The 15,801-nt window shown below is 57.8% G+C and overlaps 2 protein-coding genes across 4 annotated transcripts; both read left to right on the top strand.

The window, feature by feature from the left end:
- Window positions 1-854: 854 nt before the first annotated feature.
- Window positions 855-11,334, top strand: EXOC3L1 (exocyst complex component 3 like 1). Of its 3 annotated transcripts, XM_026113237.2 has the most exons (14): window positions 855-1,127; window positions 2,285-2,445; window positions 3,722-3,748; window positions 3,860-3,941; window positions 4,259-4,919; window positions 5,105-5,222; window positions 5,413-5,538; window positions 5,764-5,864; window positions 6,315-6,425; window positions 6,588-6,717; window positions 7,840-7,962; window positions 8,440-8,595; window positions 9,150-9,274; window positions 9,803-11,334. In XM_026113237.2, exons 1-14 carry the CDS (start codon window positions 1,085-1,087, stop codon window positions 9,987-9,989), a joined length of 2,151 nt encoding a protein of 716 aa, XP_025969022.1. In that variant the 5' UTR covers window positions 855-1,084; the 3' UTR covers window positions 9,990-11,334. The 3 variants fall into 3 exon arrangements, with proteins under 3 accessions (XP_025969022.1, XP_025969021.1, XP_025969024.2); XM_026113236.2 differs by having other exon boundaries at window positions 3,722-3,941; window positions 9,803-11,331; XM_026113239.2 differs by lacking the exons at window positions 9,150-9,274; window positions 9,803-11,334 and having other exon boundaries at window positions 3,722-3,941; window positions 8,387-8,550.
- Window positions 11,335-11,405: 71 nt separating this feature from the next.
- Window positions 11,406-14,465, top strand: CTRL (chymotrypsin like). Its single transcript, XM_064519506.1, is given in 10 exon segments — window positions 11,406-11,490; window positions 11,928-12,079; window positions 12,309-12,388; window positions 12,832-12,851; window positions 12,854-12,912; window positions 13,028-13,112; window positions 13,115-13,132; window positions 13,135-13,206; window positions 13,791-13,924; window positions 14,162-14,465. Coding segments are annotated over 10 exon segments (867 nt in total). The 3' UTR covers window positions 14,324-14,465.
- Window positions 14,466-15,801: the final 1,336 nt, after the last annotated feature.

Here is a 15,801-nt window from a genome sequence, read left to right as displayed (position 1 = left end):
CTATTGGGCCTCAGACTTCACATAGCTTTGGTGTTTTGGGCGCCTTTGTTGAGGAACCTGTTAATTTAGTTTGGCTGTCGCGGTAGGTTAGGAGCTGGGTGTCCCTGCTGTATGCCCTGCCTTCAAGTCGGGCCTCAGATTGCTGAGGTTTGACCTCTCCACCCCCCCGCCGCACCCTGAAAGTCCCACTAGCAAGTCCTCTCAGGCTGTGTTTATCCAGGCAACTGTTCGTAGTTTTGCTTCCAGAGATGTGTACGGCAGCAGTCTTCCCTGGGCAGATCGTCTGGGATCCCTGGAGCCCTTTTCCAAAACTGGCTGTGCGTTTACCCCCTCCCAGTCCTGTGGTACCAAAGCAAAAATTACACACTATAGCCAAGAGTTCAGCGAGTTCATACTTGGGCTCCTTAGACCTCCTGGATGTATTGTATTTGCATGCTCTGAAATTTGTCCTCCTGCCCCTTGCATTGGAGGTGAATTCTCCACCCAAGCCCTGTAAAGGTGTTTTGTGGCATGGGAACTACTCCAAGTCCCTCCCCAGCAACCATGGATGGGAACAGTCCATCCAGCTTCATTTGTGGGTGCAGCTGTTGCACAGAGACCTTTTACTGATCGTACTGACTTCTGGTGGGCTCCTGCCACAGATACAGAAAGTGCAACAAAAACACAGCGCCCCCCGGGCAGCTGATAACAACTGGGGACACCCACCACCATCCCTGAGCCCCATGAGCTGCTTTGCAGCCCTGCACTGCAACATCCAGCTGTGAGCGAGGCCATGGCACAAGGCAGGCGCTGGGTCTATGCTGGCTGCATGCCCAGGATGAACCAGACCGGGGGAGGGGGGGGAGTGGGAAGGGCTGGGCTGGGGAGGGCACACAGGACACGATTTCTGTTTGCAGAGCCTGAGACCTGCAGCGACTGCGGTGCCTTCCCCCGCTCCCCCGCCCCGTTCCTGACATCCTGAGCGTGTCTGCAGGAACACAATGAGCCCCTGAGGAGTGTGCATGCACTCGCTGAGGAAACGGCTGCCGCCTTCCTCTGCACAGCCCAGCCCTGCACCCTGGAGCTTGCACACAGCACTGAGACGATGGGCATGTCTGCAGAGGATGAGCACACCGTGAGCCCCAAAGGTAATGGGGACAGCGCGGTCCCACAGGGAGCTGGCATCCTGGGCAGGGGAGGGATGCAACCACTGGCAGTGCATCTCCAGGGCTAGGGGCTCTCAGTGATGCCCGTGCTCCCCCAGCCTCGGCCTGACCATCTGATGGACCTTTTCCCCATGCCAGGGCCAAAGCCTTCTACCCTTGGGTGGGTGGAAGCCCAGCCCTGCTTCCCGGCAGTGCTGACTGCAGTGGGCTGGGATCATCCCTTGCTTTGCAGGGTGATCTCCCCTTCTTCCTGGAGAGCTGCCCACCTTTTTAGCACTTACTGGGAACAGTGCTACTCACTGCACAGCTCTTCTCCAAACCCACTGGTTTTCCCCAAAGTCCACGGCCCCAGTGCAGCCAGGCTCAGCAGCAGTATGGGACCCTGGCTCCGGACTGAGTGATGTTCTTGTGGGGCTATGGAGAGTCTCGAGCTGGGAGAGCTTCTGCGGAAGGGAGAAAAGAATGAATCCAGGTGCTGGGGATGGGGGCGAGCATGTGATAACTGTGCCAGCTCTCAACCCCCAGTGCTGGAAAGATGGCCCTTGGCATGACTTCATACCCTGTGCCAGGGCCAAGGCAGGACACGATGGCCCTGCACAGCCACAACCAGTGCCTTTGGGAGATCCACAAGTCCAGGAGCCTCCTGGCCTCACCTTAGCCTGGCTCTGCCTTCAGCAATGCAGCTGCCTAGGCAAGGGTGGCCCCAGGGCCCTCCAAATCAACCCCTCTGGGGACTTCTTCATATGGAGAGACTGTGCAAGCTGCCCCTCCATTCCTCCTGCTGACTCACTGCTGAGGATTCAGTCCTGCCAAGGCCTCCCAGGTAGTGTGAGATCCTGCCCCCCGCAACTAGGGGACACACTCTCAGCCTGGGTGACAGCCTGAGCTGGCAGGACAGTTGGCAGCTCCTTGGGGTAGTCCTCTGCCATGACTGTTGCATCGGCCCCGACCTGTGACACCGGGACCCCTTTCAGGGCCCTCCCGGAAGGGCCTGCTTGCTGCTGCGCTGTCCGGCTCCCCACATCTGTGTGTGCTGGAACATCCGCTTGTGGCCGATTTCCTGCCTCTGGCCTTGGGAGCCCTTCCTGCCCCACAAGGAGGGGCACATTTCGCTCATTAACCCCTGGCTTTACCCCCAGATGAGGAATGGCCAGAAGCGGAGAAGGCTGAGAAGTTAGCAAGAGGAGCTGCTCTGAAATGGGCTTCAGGGGTGTTTTACCGCCCCGAGAAACTGGAGGCGCTTGGGCAGTACCGGAGCCGAGAAACACAGAGGAACAGCTCCATCCAGTCCCGGCTGAAGGTGGGTGTTTGCCACATCCCACCTGAAGAACGTCCACAGCTTGACCCTCTCCCCATGCAGGGATCCCAGCTGGGGCCTGGTCTTCTGCATCAAATAACCTTTTTTTCCACTTCTGGAAAAATCTCGTCCTTGCGCTGGCTATTGGTGGGAGAAATGCAATTGTCTGGGGGAAAAGATATGGTAGAAACCCCCCTGCCCTAACCCCAGGTGTTGGTTGAAGTGTTAAAATGGGATTCCTGGGTCTCTGTCCATAATTAAAAGCAAAATACCAAGGGTATTCGATGCATCCCCTGTGCAGGAGCCAGTGCTCCCCGTTGCTGCCCTATCCTAGCACCAAGGGCTCCCCTTCTCCATGGCTGGGAGGCGGTGAAAAGCTCCAGCTTGCCCTATTCCTGCCTGCAAATCCCCGCAGGAGAAACAGTATTTCTGCACATGGAAATAAGGGATTTAACTGGTCCCTGTGTACATATATGTGGTCAGGAAGACTCTACGATCCCTTTTAACATGACCTGAAGAAAGACTGATCTCAGGACCTGAGTGGTCTGAGCACGCTGAACCTTGTCCTGGCTACCCTGATTTTGGAGATGGTTTATCCTGCCCCAAATGTGGGGAAACTGTCCAGGAGGGGAGTCATTTTAAATAATGTGGCCTCAGAGAAAACAGCTTGTTTCTGTCAATGCTGGGTAAAAATGCTTCTTCACATCAGGAGCCAGGGGTTAAATGAGCAGAGAGGGCATGGAGACATATCAGTGCCACTGTAGGGCAGAAAAGATGGAAATACATTTTGGAGAAGCATTTGCGTGGCCACTGAGGTGTTTCACGCCATAAGTCTAACTGGGGGACACAGTGGGGGCCTGTGGCCTGCAAATATTTTGCAGATGCAAAATATTATTTTAAAGCTGAAAGCAGACATCTGGTTACTGCTTACCTCACTGTCTTGGTAACCCCAAAGTGATCCCCCTCATGCACAGCAGCCACTGCGCCCCAGCCCTGCTCTGTGACTTAGTTTACCCAATGGGAAGGTGAAATGGGCCATTCCTGTTGCTGGAGCAGGTTTCTTGGGGCTGGGTGTATATGAGGGGAGCAGGAGCTGTGGGATGGGGACATCGTGGGAGATGTGCGAGATGTGACGGCATGATGAGAGAGGCAGATGCAACTCCATGGGAGTGAGAGACCATGTGCTGCAGAGGCCTGGCAGAACTGGAACAAAGGGTGTGTGAGTCCTCCATCCTTTGAGAGCTTCCCCACTGCCCCTTCATCCTCTTTTGCTCCCCAGTCGACTGTTCAGTCCTACCTGGAGGGGGTGAGCACAGGGCTGGAGCAGCTGCGGTTGGCGGCCGAGGAGGTGCAGAACGTGTGCCAGGACCTGGGAGCTGCACGGTGGGCCCTGCTTGACAGTGCTGACTACTTCCAGGTCTTACAGCAGATGCGGGCGTTGATGGCAGAGCATGTGCAATTGGCCTCGGTGGTCAAGGTGCTGCCCCAGCTATTCTCGGGTAAGGTATCGGCCTAGTCCATGGGGATTTTGGCTTGAAGGCACTTGGGAGTGCTCCAGTGCAAGTCTGGGCTTCTTGCTGGGCTGGTGGCAAAGTTAGAGCAGGCTGTGCAGGCCTCATCCAGTTGGCTTTGAAAAGTCTCTGAGGATGGAGATGCCACTGCCTCCCCAGGCCCTGTCCCAGCACTGTTTTCACAGAGGCCCAGGTCTCAGACCCTTTCCCTTGGGATCTCCCTGCTAACCCATGCCCACAGCCCCAGTGCGAATCCGCTTCACCCCCAGTGCTCAATCCTGTCATTTCTCCTCCCTCTCCCACAGTCCATGAGGTTTTTTCCCATACCCTGCAGCTGCTCCATGAGCAGCACCTCCTGGAGGCCCATGCTGAGCTCATGATGTTGGAGCACCTCCGGGATGACATCCTCTTCCAGCTGCACCTCCGTGGGCTCTCCAGTGCCCAGGCCACCGTGCTGTCCTACTTCAGTGGCCTGCAGGAGCTCAATGAGAGCCTGGCCAAGCAGCTGTGGGGCATCGTGGGTCGGAGCCTTCAGCTGGTGCGGGAGGACCCAGTCCTCTTCGTCTCCGCTGTAAGGATCATCGAGCGGGAGGAGAAAATCGATGATGCTCTGCTCCTGGATGCCACCTTCCTGCCCCCTGGTCGCCCTAAGGGATGGAGGCAGAAGTTTTACCACGTCTTCCAGGAGACCATCACAGGATCCCACTTCCACCCTGCCTGCGTGGACACTACAGGCCCAGGGCTGTCCAGACACCTGGCAGCACTGCAGAGGGATGTTGTGGCTGAGCTGCATGTGGTGAAGGACCTGATGGTGCAGTGTGTTCCAGCTCACTACAACATCCTCAGCATCTGCACTGCCATGTACCACCAGGCCCTCACCAGCCATCTCCAGGACATCCTCCAAGAGGACCTGGACAAACAGGCGCTTTTCCTCCTCCTTGAGTGGGTGCTCCATGTGTACCACAGGTCAGTGCCAGCCCTGGTCCTGTGAGCAGGGGAGGTGAGTGGAGCTGGGATGTGTCACTGACATGCAGGCAGGCCAGAAGAGTGGCCCTGGGTGCCTGGGGAGGAACACCAAGAGGGCAGAGGGGGAGGGAAGAACTGCTCTAAACCACAGGTCTTCCCAGCCCTGTCCCATTTCTGCCTTCCAGCCCAGAGATGATGAGTCACCCTGGCCTTCTCCCAGAAGTGGATGTTTCAGCTCTGGGCCCCTTGATCTCTCCTGACCTTGTGGATCAGACAGAGAGGAAATATGTGGTGAAACTCAAGGTAAGTGAGCAGAGTAACGTGTACAATGGACAGGGGGGGGACACAACTGTGGCCGCTATGCCAGCTCCAACAGCAGCATGAGCCCCTGAGCTGTGGGACAAGCCCCTTGAGGCCTGTGATGTGGTGCTATGCTGTGTGTTGGGTCTGAAGGGACTCCCTGGGCTGACCATGGTGGGTGTCTGTCCCACAGGCCAGCATGCTTGAGTGGATGCAGAGAACCCTGGAGGTGGAGTTCAAGGAGTGGTTCAGGGAGGAAGAACCTGAGGCAGATCACCAGGGCTTCTTCCAGTCAGCCCTGCCCGTCATTATCATGCAGGTAGGTGGGTCCCCGGCACTGCAGGCTGGCACCAGGCATCTTGTGGCTCTGAGAGGTAGTCAGGCTCTCTTCTCCCCCAGCCCGAGCTGCCACCGAGGGAGGGATGGATGTGCAATGCTCCCTGAGGTGCAGGTGGGGCAGGGCCATGCTGAGAGCCCCCCAAAAAGGGGGCCATGGTTCACAGCCTCTCATTGATCCCCACCCTGTCCTCCTCTCCCTCTGCAGATGCTGCATGAGAATATCCGAGTGGCCTCCCTGATCACAGGCTCTCTGCAGCAGAAGGTCTACAGCATGGCTATGGAGGAGCTCGAGGCATTTCTGGGCCGGTCAGTGGAGCCCCTCATGGCCCTGGCCATTCTCACAGCCCCTAGGCCTCCACAGCCTGCCATTGCAGGCTGATGGCAGAAATCTGCCATGCAGTGCCCAGTGCTGATCCAGGTCGCAGTGGACTCTAACAGTCAATCTGCCAGGGCCTCGTGGGGCAGTTGTCTCAGCTTCCAGGGACCGTTAGTTTCTGGGGACCTGCCATTCCAAGAGCCTCTCTGGTAGCACTGAGGCCTGCTCTCCCAAGGGGTCCAAAATGGGTTCCCCTGTCCTGCCCTGCCCAATGGCCTGTCTCTCTCCAGCCTGCAGCAGGGCCTCGGAAGAGCCATAAAAGCTGGGAGGGTTGCAAGAGGCCCATGTGCCTCCAAGGGCTACAGGGGCATCCTGGGTCCAGGCACTTGTGGGTGGATGTCTGGGGCTCTGCCCATCATGGTTCCCTTGCTGTGTTGCAGTCTGCGGGAAGCCCTGGTGCAGTGTGGGAAGGAGCACCAGAAGGACCGTACCGTACCCAAGTACTACGTGCCCTACCTGCTCGCTGTGCTCAACAACAACCTGGCTCTCAGGTAACACGCACCACTTCCAACCGCCCTGTGGCTGCCTCCTGGAACAGCCCTGCTACCCACACGGAGGCCGTATCCTCCCCAGCCCCCTGCCAAGCTTCCTGCAGGGCCAGTGTCCCTGCCGTGCTTCCCAGGCTGCCTGTCTCCCTCTTCTCTCTCTCCTAGCTCCTCTGTCCCGTCTCTGCACCTTGATACTGCCCACAGCGAAGTCCCTGTGTCCCTCCGGGCCGCTCTAGACAGAACACAGAGGAAAGCGTGCCAGCTGCTGCTGGAGGAGCTGCTCCTGGACCTGCAGGTACGTGTGTCTGAAGCTCCAGAGGCTGGCAGGACTGAGACAGCGCTGTCCCCAGCAAGAGCAGCACCACTGCAACACCCCCAGACATGGGCCTGTTCCTGCCCACGATACCTGCCACATGCCCTGTCTCATCAGGCTGCATCTGGCCTGCTATCACCCTGCGCATGTCTCTGCTGGCCTGGCTCCCTGGGCCCTGGTAAACTGCAGGCAGCTCATGTGGTGTCTGCTGCCAGCCAGCACGGTGCTGTACCACTAGGGCACCCAGCAAATGGCCCCAAAACCGGTAACTGACAGAGACTGGGAGCCACAGCCCACCTGAGCTTCCTCACTCTTGTTTTTATGGCTGTTCCATGGCAGAGAACCAAACAGGAGGGAGGCAATGGCTGCGCGGAGGATATGGGCCAATGTGCAACTGCCCGAGTCATTTCCTGACAGCGTAGTCAAATTTAGCATCCCTGGAGGCTGGATAAAATCTGGAAAAAAATAAGGCAGTGCTATTTAGTGCTGGAAGGTGCATGCTATGAAGACAAAGGGGCAGCTAAAAGATGAAATACTCGCAAGCAACATGGATACTGCCATGGCCCCAGCTGAGCTGTGTGCCTGCAGGCACAGGAAGGGCAAATGCAGCCTGAAAGGACAGCAGAGAAGGAGAAGGTCAAAGCCCTCAGCCAAAACCGTATTTTGTGTCTACACATGGAAAGTGGAAATTAGTGGAAATTAAAAATAAAATCCCACCAGGGCAGGCCAAAAACATGTGCAAGGAGCAGCTCACTGCACCACGCCTCAGCTGCTACACACAGTCGGGTGCCCAGCAGTGACAACAAAGCTCAAGACGCAGATAAACTCCCAAAATGCTGATCGTCAGGCATCAAGGCAGCCCAGGAGGGGCAGCCCTGAGGGTATTTATTTCCATACTTTTCCTAATGTAGACCACTCCTACATTTTGATGTTGACTTTTGGCTGGCAGGCCCCTCCTGTAACAATGGGCTTGGGGGTTTTGCAAGACAAAGCAGACGGGCTGCAAGGTAGCAGCAGGGCAGGTGCTACGGGATGTTGTGCTGGGAACTACTGCAAGGGCAGTGCAATGAAGGGTACCTTACACTGTGCTTGTGCTTCTTTCAGCCTCTGTGCACACAGCTGCCTTCCCGCAAGTGGCTCTCGGGGTCCCAGGTGGTCAGCAGCATGTGCGAAGTGATAGACAAGTATGCAAAGGACTTCTCCCACGTCAGGAAACCCATCTTCATGGTACAGTTGCTGCAGGGCATCCCTCATGCATCCTCCAAGTGGCTGCTCATCTGTAGGGCAAGGATGTGGGGCAGTTGGGTGCCATGCTGGGAGCCAGGATGCAGCCCAGAGCCAGCAGGGTGCTGGGAGGGGAATGGAGGTTCAGGGCCTCATCCTGCTCGAGGAGCAGTTTGATTTTGCAGAAGAGTTTCCAGATCACAGTCGTTGCAGGATGTGCTGAAGAGCCTATCTCCCCTGGAGTGGCCCAGAGGGCACCATCCCCTAGAGATACTCAGGGTTCCCTGAGTAGGCCAAGCTCAGCTGGCCTCTCTGCCCCTCTGGCCAGGACAAGGGGGCTTTCCAGTAGGCTGTCCCCACCGCTTGGTATTGCGTTCGGTCTCCTTCCCCCCTGCCTTTTTCCAAACAATCCATGCCTGGCTCCCAGGCCAGTGCCCAGGGTGCCCACAGCAAACGGCTCTCCCCTGCCCTGGTGCCCAGCTCCTGCTGATGGAGAGCGAGCGCCTGGTGACAAGCCAGTACCTGTGGGCACTCATGCAGAAGAAGATGGTGTGCAGAACCGAGGAGGAGCGAGGCCAGCTCTGCGACCGCTTGCTGCAAGATGCCACACAGCTGCGGGAGCTCTTCCATGGCCTGGTGAGAAGCAGCTGAGTGGGGCAGGGAGCCAGGGCTGGGCCACTGGAGGGGGTATGCCACAGGCCACGAGGCCGCCCCTTAGGGAGATCAGTGCCCAGCTCAGCAAATAGCTCGTAGCTTGCCTCCATCACCCTCCTATCCCCTCCCCCCCCACCCCCCCTCCAGCTCGCAGCAGACAGAATGAGGACCTCAGTCCACAGGCTGTTACAGCCAGGCATGGTTGTTACAGCCAGGGCAGGCAAAGGACTGTGAGGCCAAGATGGGAGGAATTGGCTGGTTTAAGAAACTGCAGGACTGTCCATCCTGCCCAGTGCAGGTTGCTGAGGCTGCACAGCCTCATCTCGTATCAGGCTGGGGCACTGTGCTTGGAGCCAAGCAAGCCCAGACACTGCTAAGCCAGGAGACACCAGCCACAAGCATCCTTTCAGGGGAGGGAGGGCAAGCTGCAGGCTGAGGCCCCATCTGGGCCTAGGTGAGCATCTCGAGGGCCAGACTGCATCTCTGCTCCAGCTGCCAAAGCGGCCTCCTCTCAGACTGCCCGCTCTCCCTCGCAGGGCCTGGACAAGAGCCAGCAGAGCCTCGAGGCTGTGTTTGCCCTGCGTGAGCTGATCTGCCTCAAGGACCCAGCACTGCTCAGCCTGGAGGTGCTGGGCTTCATCACCAAGTACCCTGACATCAGGTAGGAAGCCCAGCTCTGCTCTCCCATGAGATGGGACACATATGACTTTGCTCAGGGGAGTCAGGTTTGGGCTGGACCTCATGCAGAAACCAGACCTTTTTTCCCCTGTCCCTCAGGTTTCCTTTTTCCGTGCTCCAAATTTGAGGGATTCTTGCAAAGTCCCAAGGGCAAAGATGTAAAGGAAAAAGCAGTTCTCCTGTGGCCTTCACCTCACTGTAGTTGGTGGCCAAAACAAAAATGTGTGAGAAATCACAAAACACCAAATTGGAAATGTCATAATCAGACCAAACCTATGAAATGTCAAAACCAAGAATCACAAGGTTTGCAGGGTTATTTTCAAACAAATATTGAAATTTGGCTGGTTTGACATGTCAGCTGTACCCTAACCTCAGTTCTGTTTCCCTGGGACATGGGAGGTTTGGGGGGAGGGGGGATGCAACCAGCACTACGGGGTGCTGCGAGGGCCCAGCAAACGCTATGCAGGGCCGCAGAGAATGACACCATGAGCTCACCTCCTGCTCTGCCCAGCGATGAGCATGTCTCCACCTTGCTGGATCTCCGGGGTGACGTCTCCAAGGAGGTGCGACACATGGTGTTGGAAATGATGGCGCAGCACCCCCAGGCCCTGCCCGAGAGCTACCAGCCCATCTTCAGCATAATCGTGGTCCCTGCACCAGAGCTGCCCTTCTGCCTTCGCAAGGGCAAGTGTGCCTGATGTGGGGGGCACCCCAGCCTGCTCCCCTGCCTCCCTAGATGTACAGACCAAGCAGGACAACTATGAAGCTGTATGTGGGGCAGAATGGAGATGCCATGTGGCATCCCCCATGCACGCCACGTGGGCCTGGGTTGGCGACAACCTGAACACATGCCCTGCTCCTGTGGGCTTGCCTCGCTGAGCCTGCTTTCACCACTACCTCCCCCTCCCCCTCCCCTGGCCAAGCACCAGTGTCAGTAGACCTGGAGCAGGAGATGATCAACCTATAAGTCTTTTGCTGACCTGCTGAGGCAGTAATTTGGGTCTGGTCAGGGCTAGCCTAGTGCAGGAGAAAAGTAAGCAGCAGAGGAAAGGAAGAGAGACCGCAAGTGGGGTGAACAGTGACCGTGGGGGCTGCAGAGATTTTTGGGTTTCCCTGAGTATCCAGCCAGCCATCTGAGGTAGGGAATGTCCTGGCCTTTGACTCTGTTATCATTCTGGCTCAAGGATGAGCTGGAGCCCTGCTAGACCCAGGCTTGCAGGAGAGTTTTAGCCATGTGAGGACTTCTGTTCCCTACCGCTTGGCTCAGCCCAGAGGTTGGTTCTCCCTTCCCTGTTGCACCAGCCCAGGCCCTGCATGGAATCAGGGCTGGGGGCGGGGGGCAGGGGGGACATGTTAGCCAGGTCATCATCACTCACAGCCCCAGAGTGGAGCGGGCACAGTGGTGTCCCACCCTGTGCAGTGCTGCCAACACCATCCCTGCCAGTGCAAAGGGACAGCTCTCTCTGAGCTCCAGGCACCCTGCCCAACTTCTGGCCCCTGCCCTCTCTAGCAGCCAAGAGAGCACTGGAGTCCAAGACTCTCCAGGGTCTTGGAGAACATTTACCAAGTTGCACCTAGTTTGTTGCGTAACCTCCTATCCCTGCATCCTCAACCATGGGCAGCACCACCTAGCCTCTGGCTCGCCCTCTCTCCTCTACCGCTGTACACACCTTGGCCATCTCCTCCCCAGCTGCCATGCAACATTCAGGGGCAAAGTGTCTGTGCATTCTGCTCCCTCCGGATGGGCTGTACAGCCCTGCTCTGCCATTGCCTCCTGCCCTGTGCTGTGCCTGGACTGCACCCCTGTCCCCGGCCCTCATAGCACCTGGGGCAGCAGGAGAACTGAGCTTTCTTGCCAGGCCTCCGTGCTCTACTGTGCTTCCTGCCTCTCTGTGGGACTGACCTCGCTATCCCTGTACTGTGCCACTGCTGGAAATAAAGGGCTGAACTCTGCAATCACTCACTAGCATCTGGACTCTGTTTCTCAGTGGACCAGGGCAGGGACTGGGCTCTGTGGGCGACATGAAGGGTGGAGAATCCATCCCCGCATTCAGCATTGCCCCAGGGATGGCTCCTCACACCCAACACCACCCATGGGAACCTAACCGAGGGACATGGGTGATGGTGGAGCTACCGCAACACCTGTACTGGAGATGGGGAGGGGAGATGGAAGGAAGCAGCCGAGCTACCGCAACACCTGTACTGGAGATGGGGAGGGGAGATGGAAGGAAGCAGCCGGACCATTCCCCAGAGCACTGCGCCCAGCAAGAAGGGCAACAAGAGATGGCTGCGGCAAGGGAACACCAAGATAGCGGTCAGTCCTTGCTCAGGAAGGTGGCTGCCATCCCCCATGGGGCTGGCCATGCCCTTTCCCAGCTCTCCATGCCCTTGCCCAACTCTTCAGGCTGGCCATGGCGCCTAGCTGCCTGGGAAGGGAGCTGCCCTCCTCACCTGTCCCAGTGCGCTCTGGGACATGCTCACCTGTGCTGGGGACACCATTCAAGGGAGTGGCCCTGGGAAAGCCCAGCTGGGACGTATACTGCTGGGAGTCCCTGGGGTGCGGCAAGCTTGGGGCAGCCCAGGGATGGCAACTTGAAGAACCACCTGCACCAGCCTGGCCAAACCCCTGGCATGAGCTCTGAGCTGGGCCTGGCCACCTTCATGTCCCTCCACTTCGTCTGTAGGCTGCGGCGTGCCTGCCATCAGCCCCGCGGTGCAGTACAGCAAGAGGATCATCAATGGGCAAAATGTGGTGCCTGGCTCTTGGCCCTGGCGAGTGTCCCTGCAGGTATGTCACCGTCCCACTCCCCAGAAATGGTGGGCATGGAGCAGGTGCAGCACTGGGTGCCCTGAATGCTGTGGCAGCACAGCCTGGTAAGTCGGGCAGTGGAGTTAGGAGGCAAGCAGGTGCCCAAAGCGGGCCCCCCCAACATTCGCTGCCCATCATCAGCTCCGGTCACAGGGCCACGTGGCTCAGCCTGCTCAGCCTTGGCTCTTCCTCCCTCTCTCTTCCCCAGACCTGCTCAGGACCCCACTTCTGCGGCTGCTCTCTGATCAGTGAGAACTGGGTCCTCACAGCTGCCCACTGCGAGTTCAAGTGAGGAGTGGTGCCCTGCTGTGCCCCCCCTGCCCCAGCCCCTGGCTGCTGTGGGCCCAGGGGAGGCACCCGCAGGCCCCACTAGCCCAAGGCAAGGCTGCCTGGTGCCGGAGAGCACTGGCTGAGGGACAGGCAGCAGGGCCAGGGCTTGCTGGCATTGCAGAGCAGTGCTCAGGGCAGCCCTAAAGCCCAACGCCCAGCACCAAAGGAACGGAGCAGCTTGCAGCTCCCTCCCCAGTCCTCCCTGGGGTGGCATCCCTTGGGAACACCACGCACCGTACCCCGCCAGGGGCTGCAGCAGGCCCCAGGGCTCGGCTGCGACCTGCCCTCAGGACCCCGCAGTGCCGTCTGCTCCCATGCCGGCAGTCCCAGGGCTGGAGGACCTTTGGGCCAGGTGCTGGCTGCCTTGGGCACCCCCTCACGTGACTCCCTCTCTCTCACAGCCCGTACGCCCACGTCGTTGCTCTGGGGAATATGACCAGCTCTCCGGGACAGAAGCCACTCAGGTGAAGACAGCAGGCAAGGTGAGCCAGGCTGATGCAGCTGCAGCCCCACCTGGTCCTGGGAAGGGGTTGCAGCTCTGCACCATGGTGCAGCTGCTCTCAGAGGGCTGTGATGAGACACTACAGCATTTGGCAGGTGATCCCGCACTCTGGCTGGGATGCCTACACCTTCAACAACGACATCACCCTGCTGAAGCTCACCTCACCTGCCCAGCTGGGGCCCCCATGTCCCCTGTCTGCCTCCCCCCGCCAACCTGGCTCTGCCTGCCAACCTCCAGTGTGTCACCACCGGCTGGGGACGCGCCAGCCCTAACTGTATGTATGGTGCAGGCACAGCAGATTTGGGGAGGGCACCTAGAGGAGCCTGGTGCTGCCACTGAGCATGGCATGTCCACCAGTGCCACTGCCCAGAGCCTCTGCACCTTGCAAGCTTCCTCTTGCAGTGCAGGAAAAACAGTGCCTGCACAGCCACATGTGGCTGCCCGCAGGGTCCATCCAGGTGCAAAGTTACCCGTGGGAACCTGGTGGGGTAAGCCTGTCATTTGGTGAGGTGGTGGGTTTGGGTGGTGGAGTGACCATGTCTGGGTGTGCATACCTGTGCACTGGTGCAGGCATGGATGTAGGTACACATTTGTCCCGCCATGGATGTGTGCAGGATGAGGACGTGTGTGCATGCCTACCGGTGTCTGCGCACAGGCACGAGGGTGCCCTTCCGCTGGCCTACTTGCACGTTCACACAACGACGGTCATGCACAGAGAAGACAGGGTAGGTTTGCATGGAAGTGGAAGATGCTTTGCATGGTAGCGCCTATATGTTTGGGTTGCAGTACCAACGTGAGTTTTACTCCTGAAGATGACCTGCTCTCCTAGGCCAATTTAACAGTGCTTTTCTTTCCCAGCTAATAGCATGGCGCAGCGCCTGCAGCAGGTAGCCCTGCCCTTGATCTCCCCGAGCCAATGCACGCAGTACTGGGGCAACCAGATCCCCACCTCCATGCTCTGCGCTGGGGGAGTCGGTGCCTCCTCCTGCCAAGTAAGGACACAAACTCCCTCTGCACCACAGTATCTGCACTGGGAAGGTGAAGGTAGAGGATTCACGGGGTCTTGTGTTCCTGGAGCCTGAGGTTAAGCTACAGTACCTGGTGGGAACGGGCGTCCAGGGCAGCAGGGACCAGGGTGGAGCATGCGCCAGTGCCTCTGCTGGGACCTTGGTACTGCTGGGAGCTGGCAGGGCAGAAGCACCACTAAGCAGGAGGTTTTCTCTCGGTAGGGTGACTCTGGGGGCCCTCTCGTCTACCGGGATGGGAACATCTGGACCTTGATTGGCATCGTCTCCTGGGGAAACAGCAACTGCAACATCCGTATTCCTGCAGTCTACACCCGTGTGAGCCAGTTCCGAAACCGGATCAATAACGTTGTTGCTTTGGAGTAGAGCCGGCGCTGGAGAGATCCCTTTGCTGGGCTCTGCTCCCAGGCAAGGGGAGCTCAGCAGAGCTTCCCGGTGCTTCTGGGCCTGCCAGCAAGAAGCTGAGCTGGAAGTCAGGCACCTCACTCCACAGAGTAATAAAGTGTTTGCTTACGCCAGGCACTGCCTCTGGCTCCTCTCCTCTTGCTGCAGCGCAGACTGCCGTGGCAAGGTGCACGAGGCACAGGGGAAGCCTGGGGCTCACCCAGCCGCAGCTCCCCACGCTGCCCAGAAGATGGGTCACCTGTGCAACATTGCCGCATGCCAACGAGCCCCTGCTGCAGGCCTCCACCACCAGCCCACTGTATCACCACCTCTTTGTCCAGCCCTCTCTTATGCAAAGGGCCAAAGCGTCTAAGAAACACGCCTGGCTGCTCCTCTCCCAAATCCCTGCATCTGCCAGAGCTGCAGCACGATGCCTGGCTGAGACATGGCGAGCTTGGAGATGTCAGAGGACTGCAGGGGGTGCGCAGAAGGCAGGACAAAATACACAGGCCTGGGGGGAGCAGTGCTGGTCATGGCTCAGAGACTGCTCAGGGTCTCTTCATGCAAATGGATCTACGTCCAGGCACCAGTGTGCCAACTTCTGCTGGGAGGGCTCAGGAAGGGGCTGCGGAGCTGCAGCCTGCCAGGCTTGGCACCTGCAAGCTCTTCTGGACTTGCATCGAATGAAAGGACAGATGGGTCCTGGGGGTACATGAGATTTTAAAAGGTCTTTGCCCAGATTTTAAAGCAGTAACTTGTGCAACAGCCCAGGAACATAACGCTGAAAGAGAGAAATGGCGGAGGTGGCTGTAGCTCTTCAGAAAGTTAGAAGGGGGGTGGCTGGAGAACAACTTGCTGGTTAGCACATGCAGATTAGCAAACTGACAGGGCAGTAAATTTAAGGCCCTCCCAAAATAAAATTTGAGGATGAAAACAAAATTCAAGGCTAGGCAACATATTTTCAAAAGGCGGCAGTCATTTCACACAAACATGTTCTTGAGATAATGGCAGGCGCTGGACAAAGGCAGCTGGGCAGGCGTATGTGGCTTTTTCCAAGGTGTTTGCCTCAGTACCATATGTCATTTTGATTTAAGAAGAAGTCTTGTGTGACATGGAAGTAAGAAGATATGTTCGATGGAGTAACAGCTGATTCTTGGTAGCTCAGAACGCAGCTGGTAATGAGGACGTCACTGAAGAGACCAGGATCAGGCTGTCCCAGCACGAGGTGTGGGGTTGGTTTTCCTCACTAGTGATGTGAGTGTGATAGAAAACCCTTGCTGTGTGAATCACAGCCCCCAAAATGCTGCAATCACTCTCAAATCGTACAGTCCCAGAGAAAACATGAGCCTACACACAAAGTTGTATCTACAGGGGCTGGTATAGATAACAAACAGGGAGTAAAGACAAAAAGAGTCTGGAACATGTGGTTGAGCTAACAGCCCGGGGCTGATAAGATGCAG

This window comes from Dromaius novaehollandiae, chromosome 13 (genome assembly GCF_036370855.1).
Source record: "Dromaius novaehollandiae isolate bDroNov1 chromosome 13, bDroNov1.hap1, whole genome shotgun sequence".
Lineage (NCBI taxonomy): Eukaryota > Metazoa > Chordata > Aves > Casuariiformes > Dromaiidae > Dromaius > Dromaius novaehollandiae.
This window is presented reverse-complemented; position numbering and strand designations above follow the sequence as displayed.

Coding starts and splice junctions, on each gene's coding strand:
- EXOC3L1 (XM_026113236.2), top strand. CDS start 1,085: ATGGGCATGTCTGCAGAGGATGAGCACACCGTGAGCCCCAAAG. Junction 4,920..5,104: donor GTGCTCCATGTGTACCACAG/GTCAGTGCCAGC, acceptor TCTGCCTTCCAG/CCCAGAGATGATGAGTCACC. Junction 6,718..7,839: donor AGCTGCTCCTGGACCTGCAG/GTACGTGTGTCT, acceptor TGCTTCTTTCAG/CCTCTGTGCACACAGCTGCC.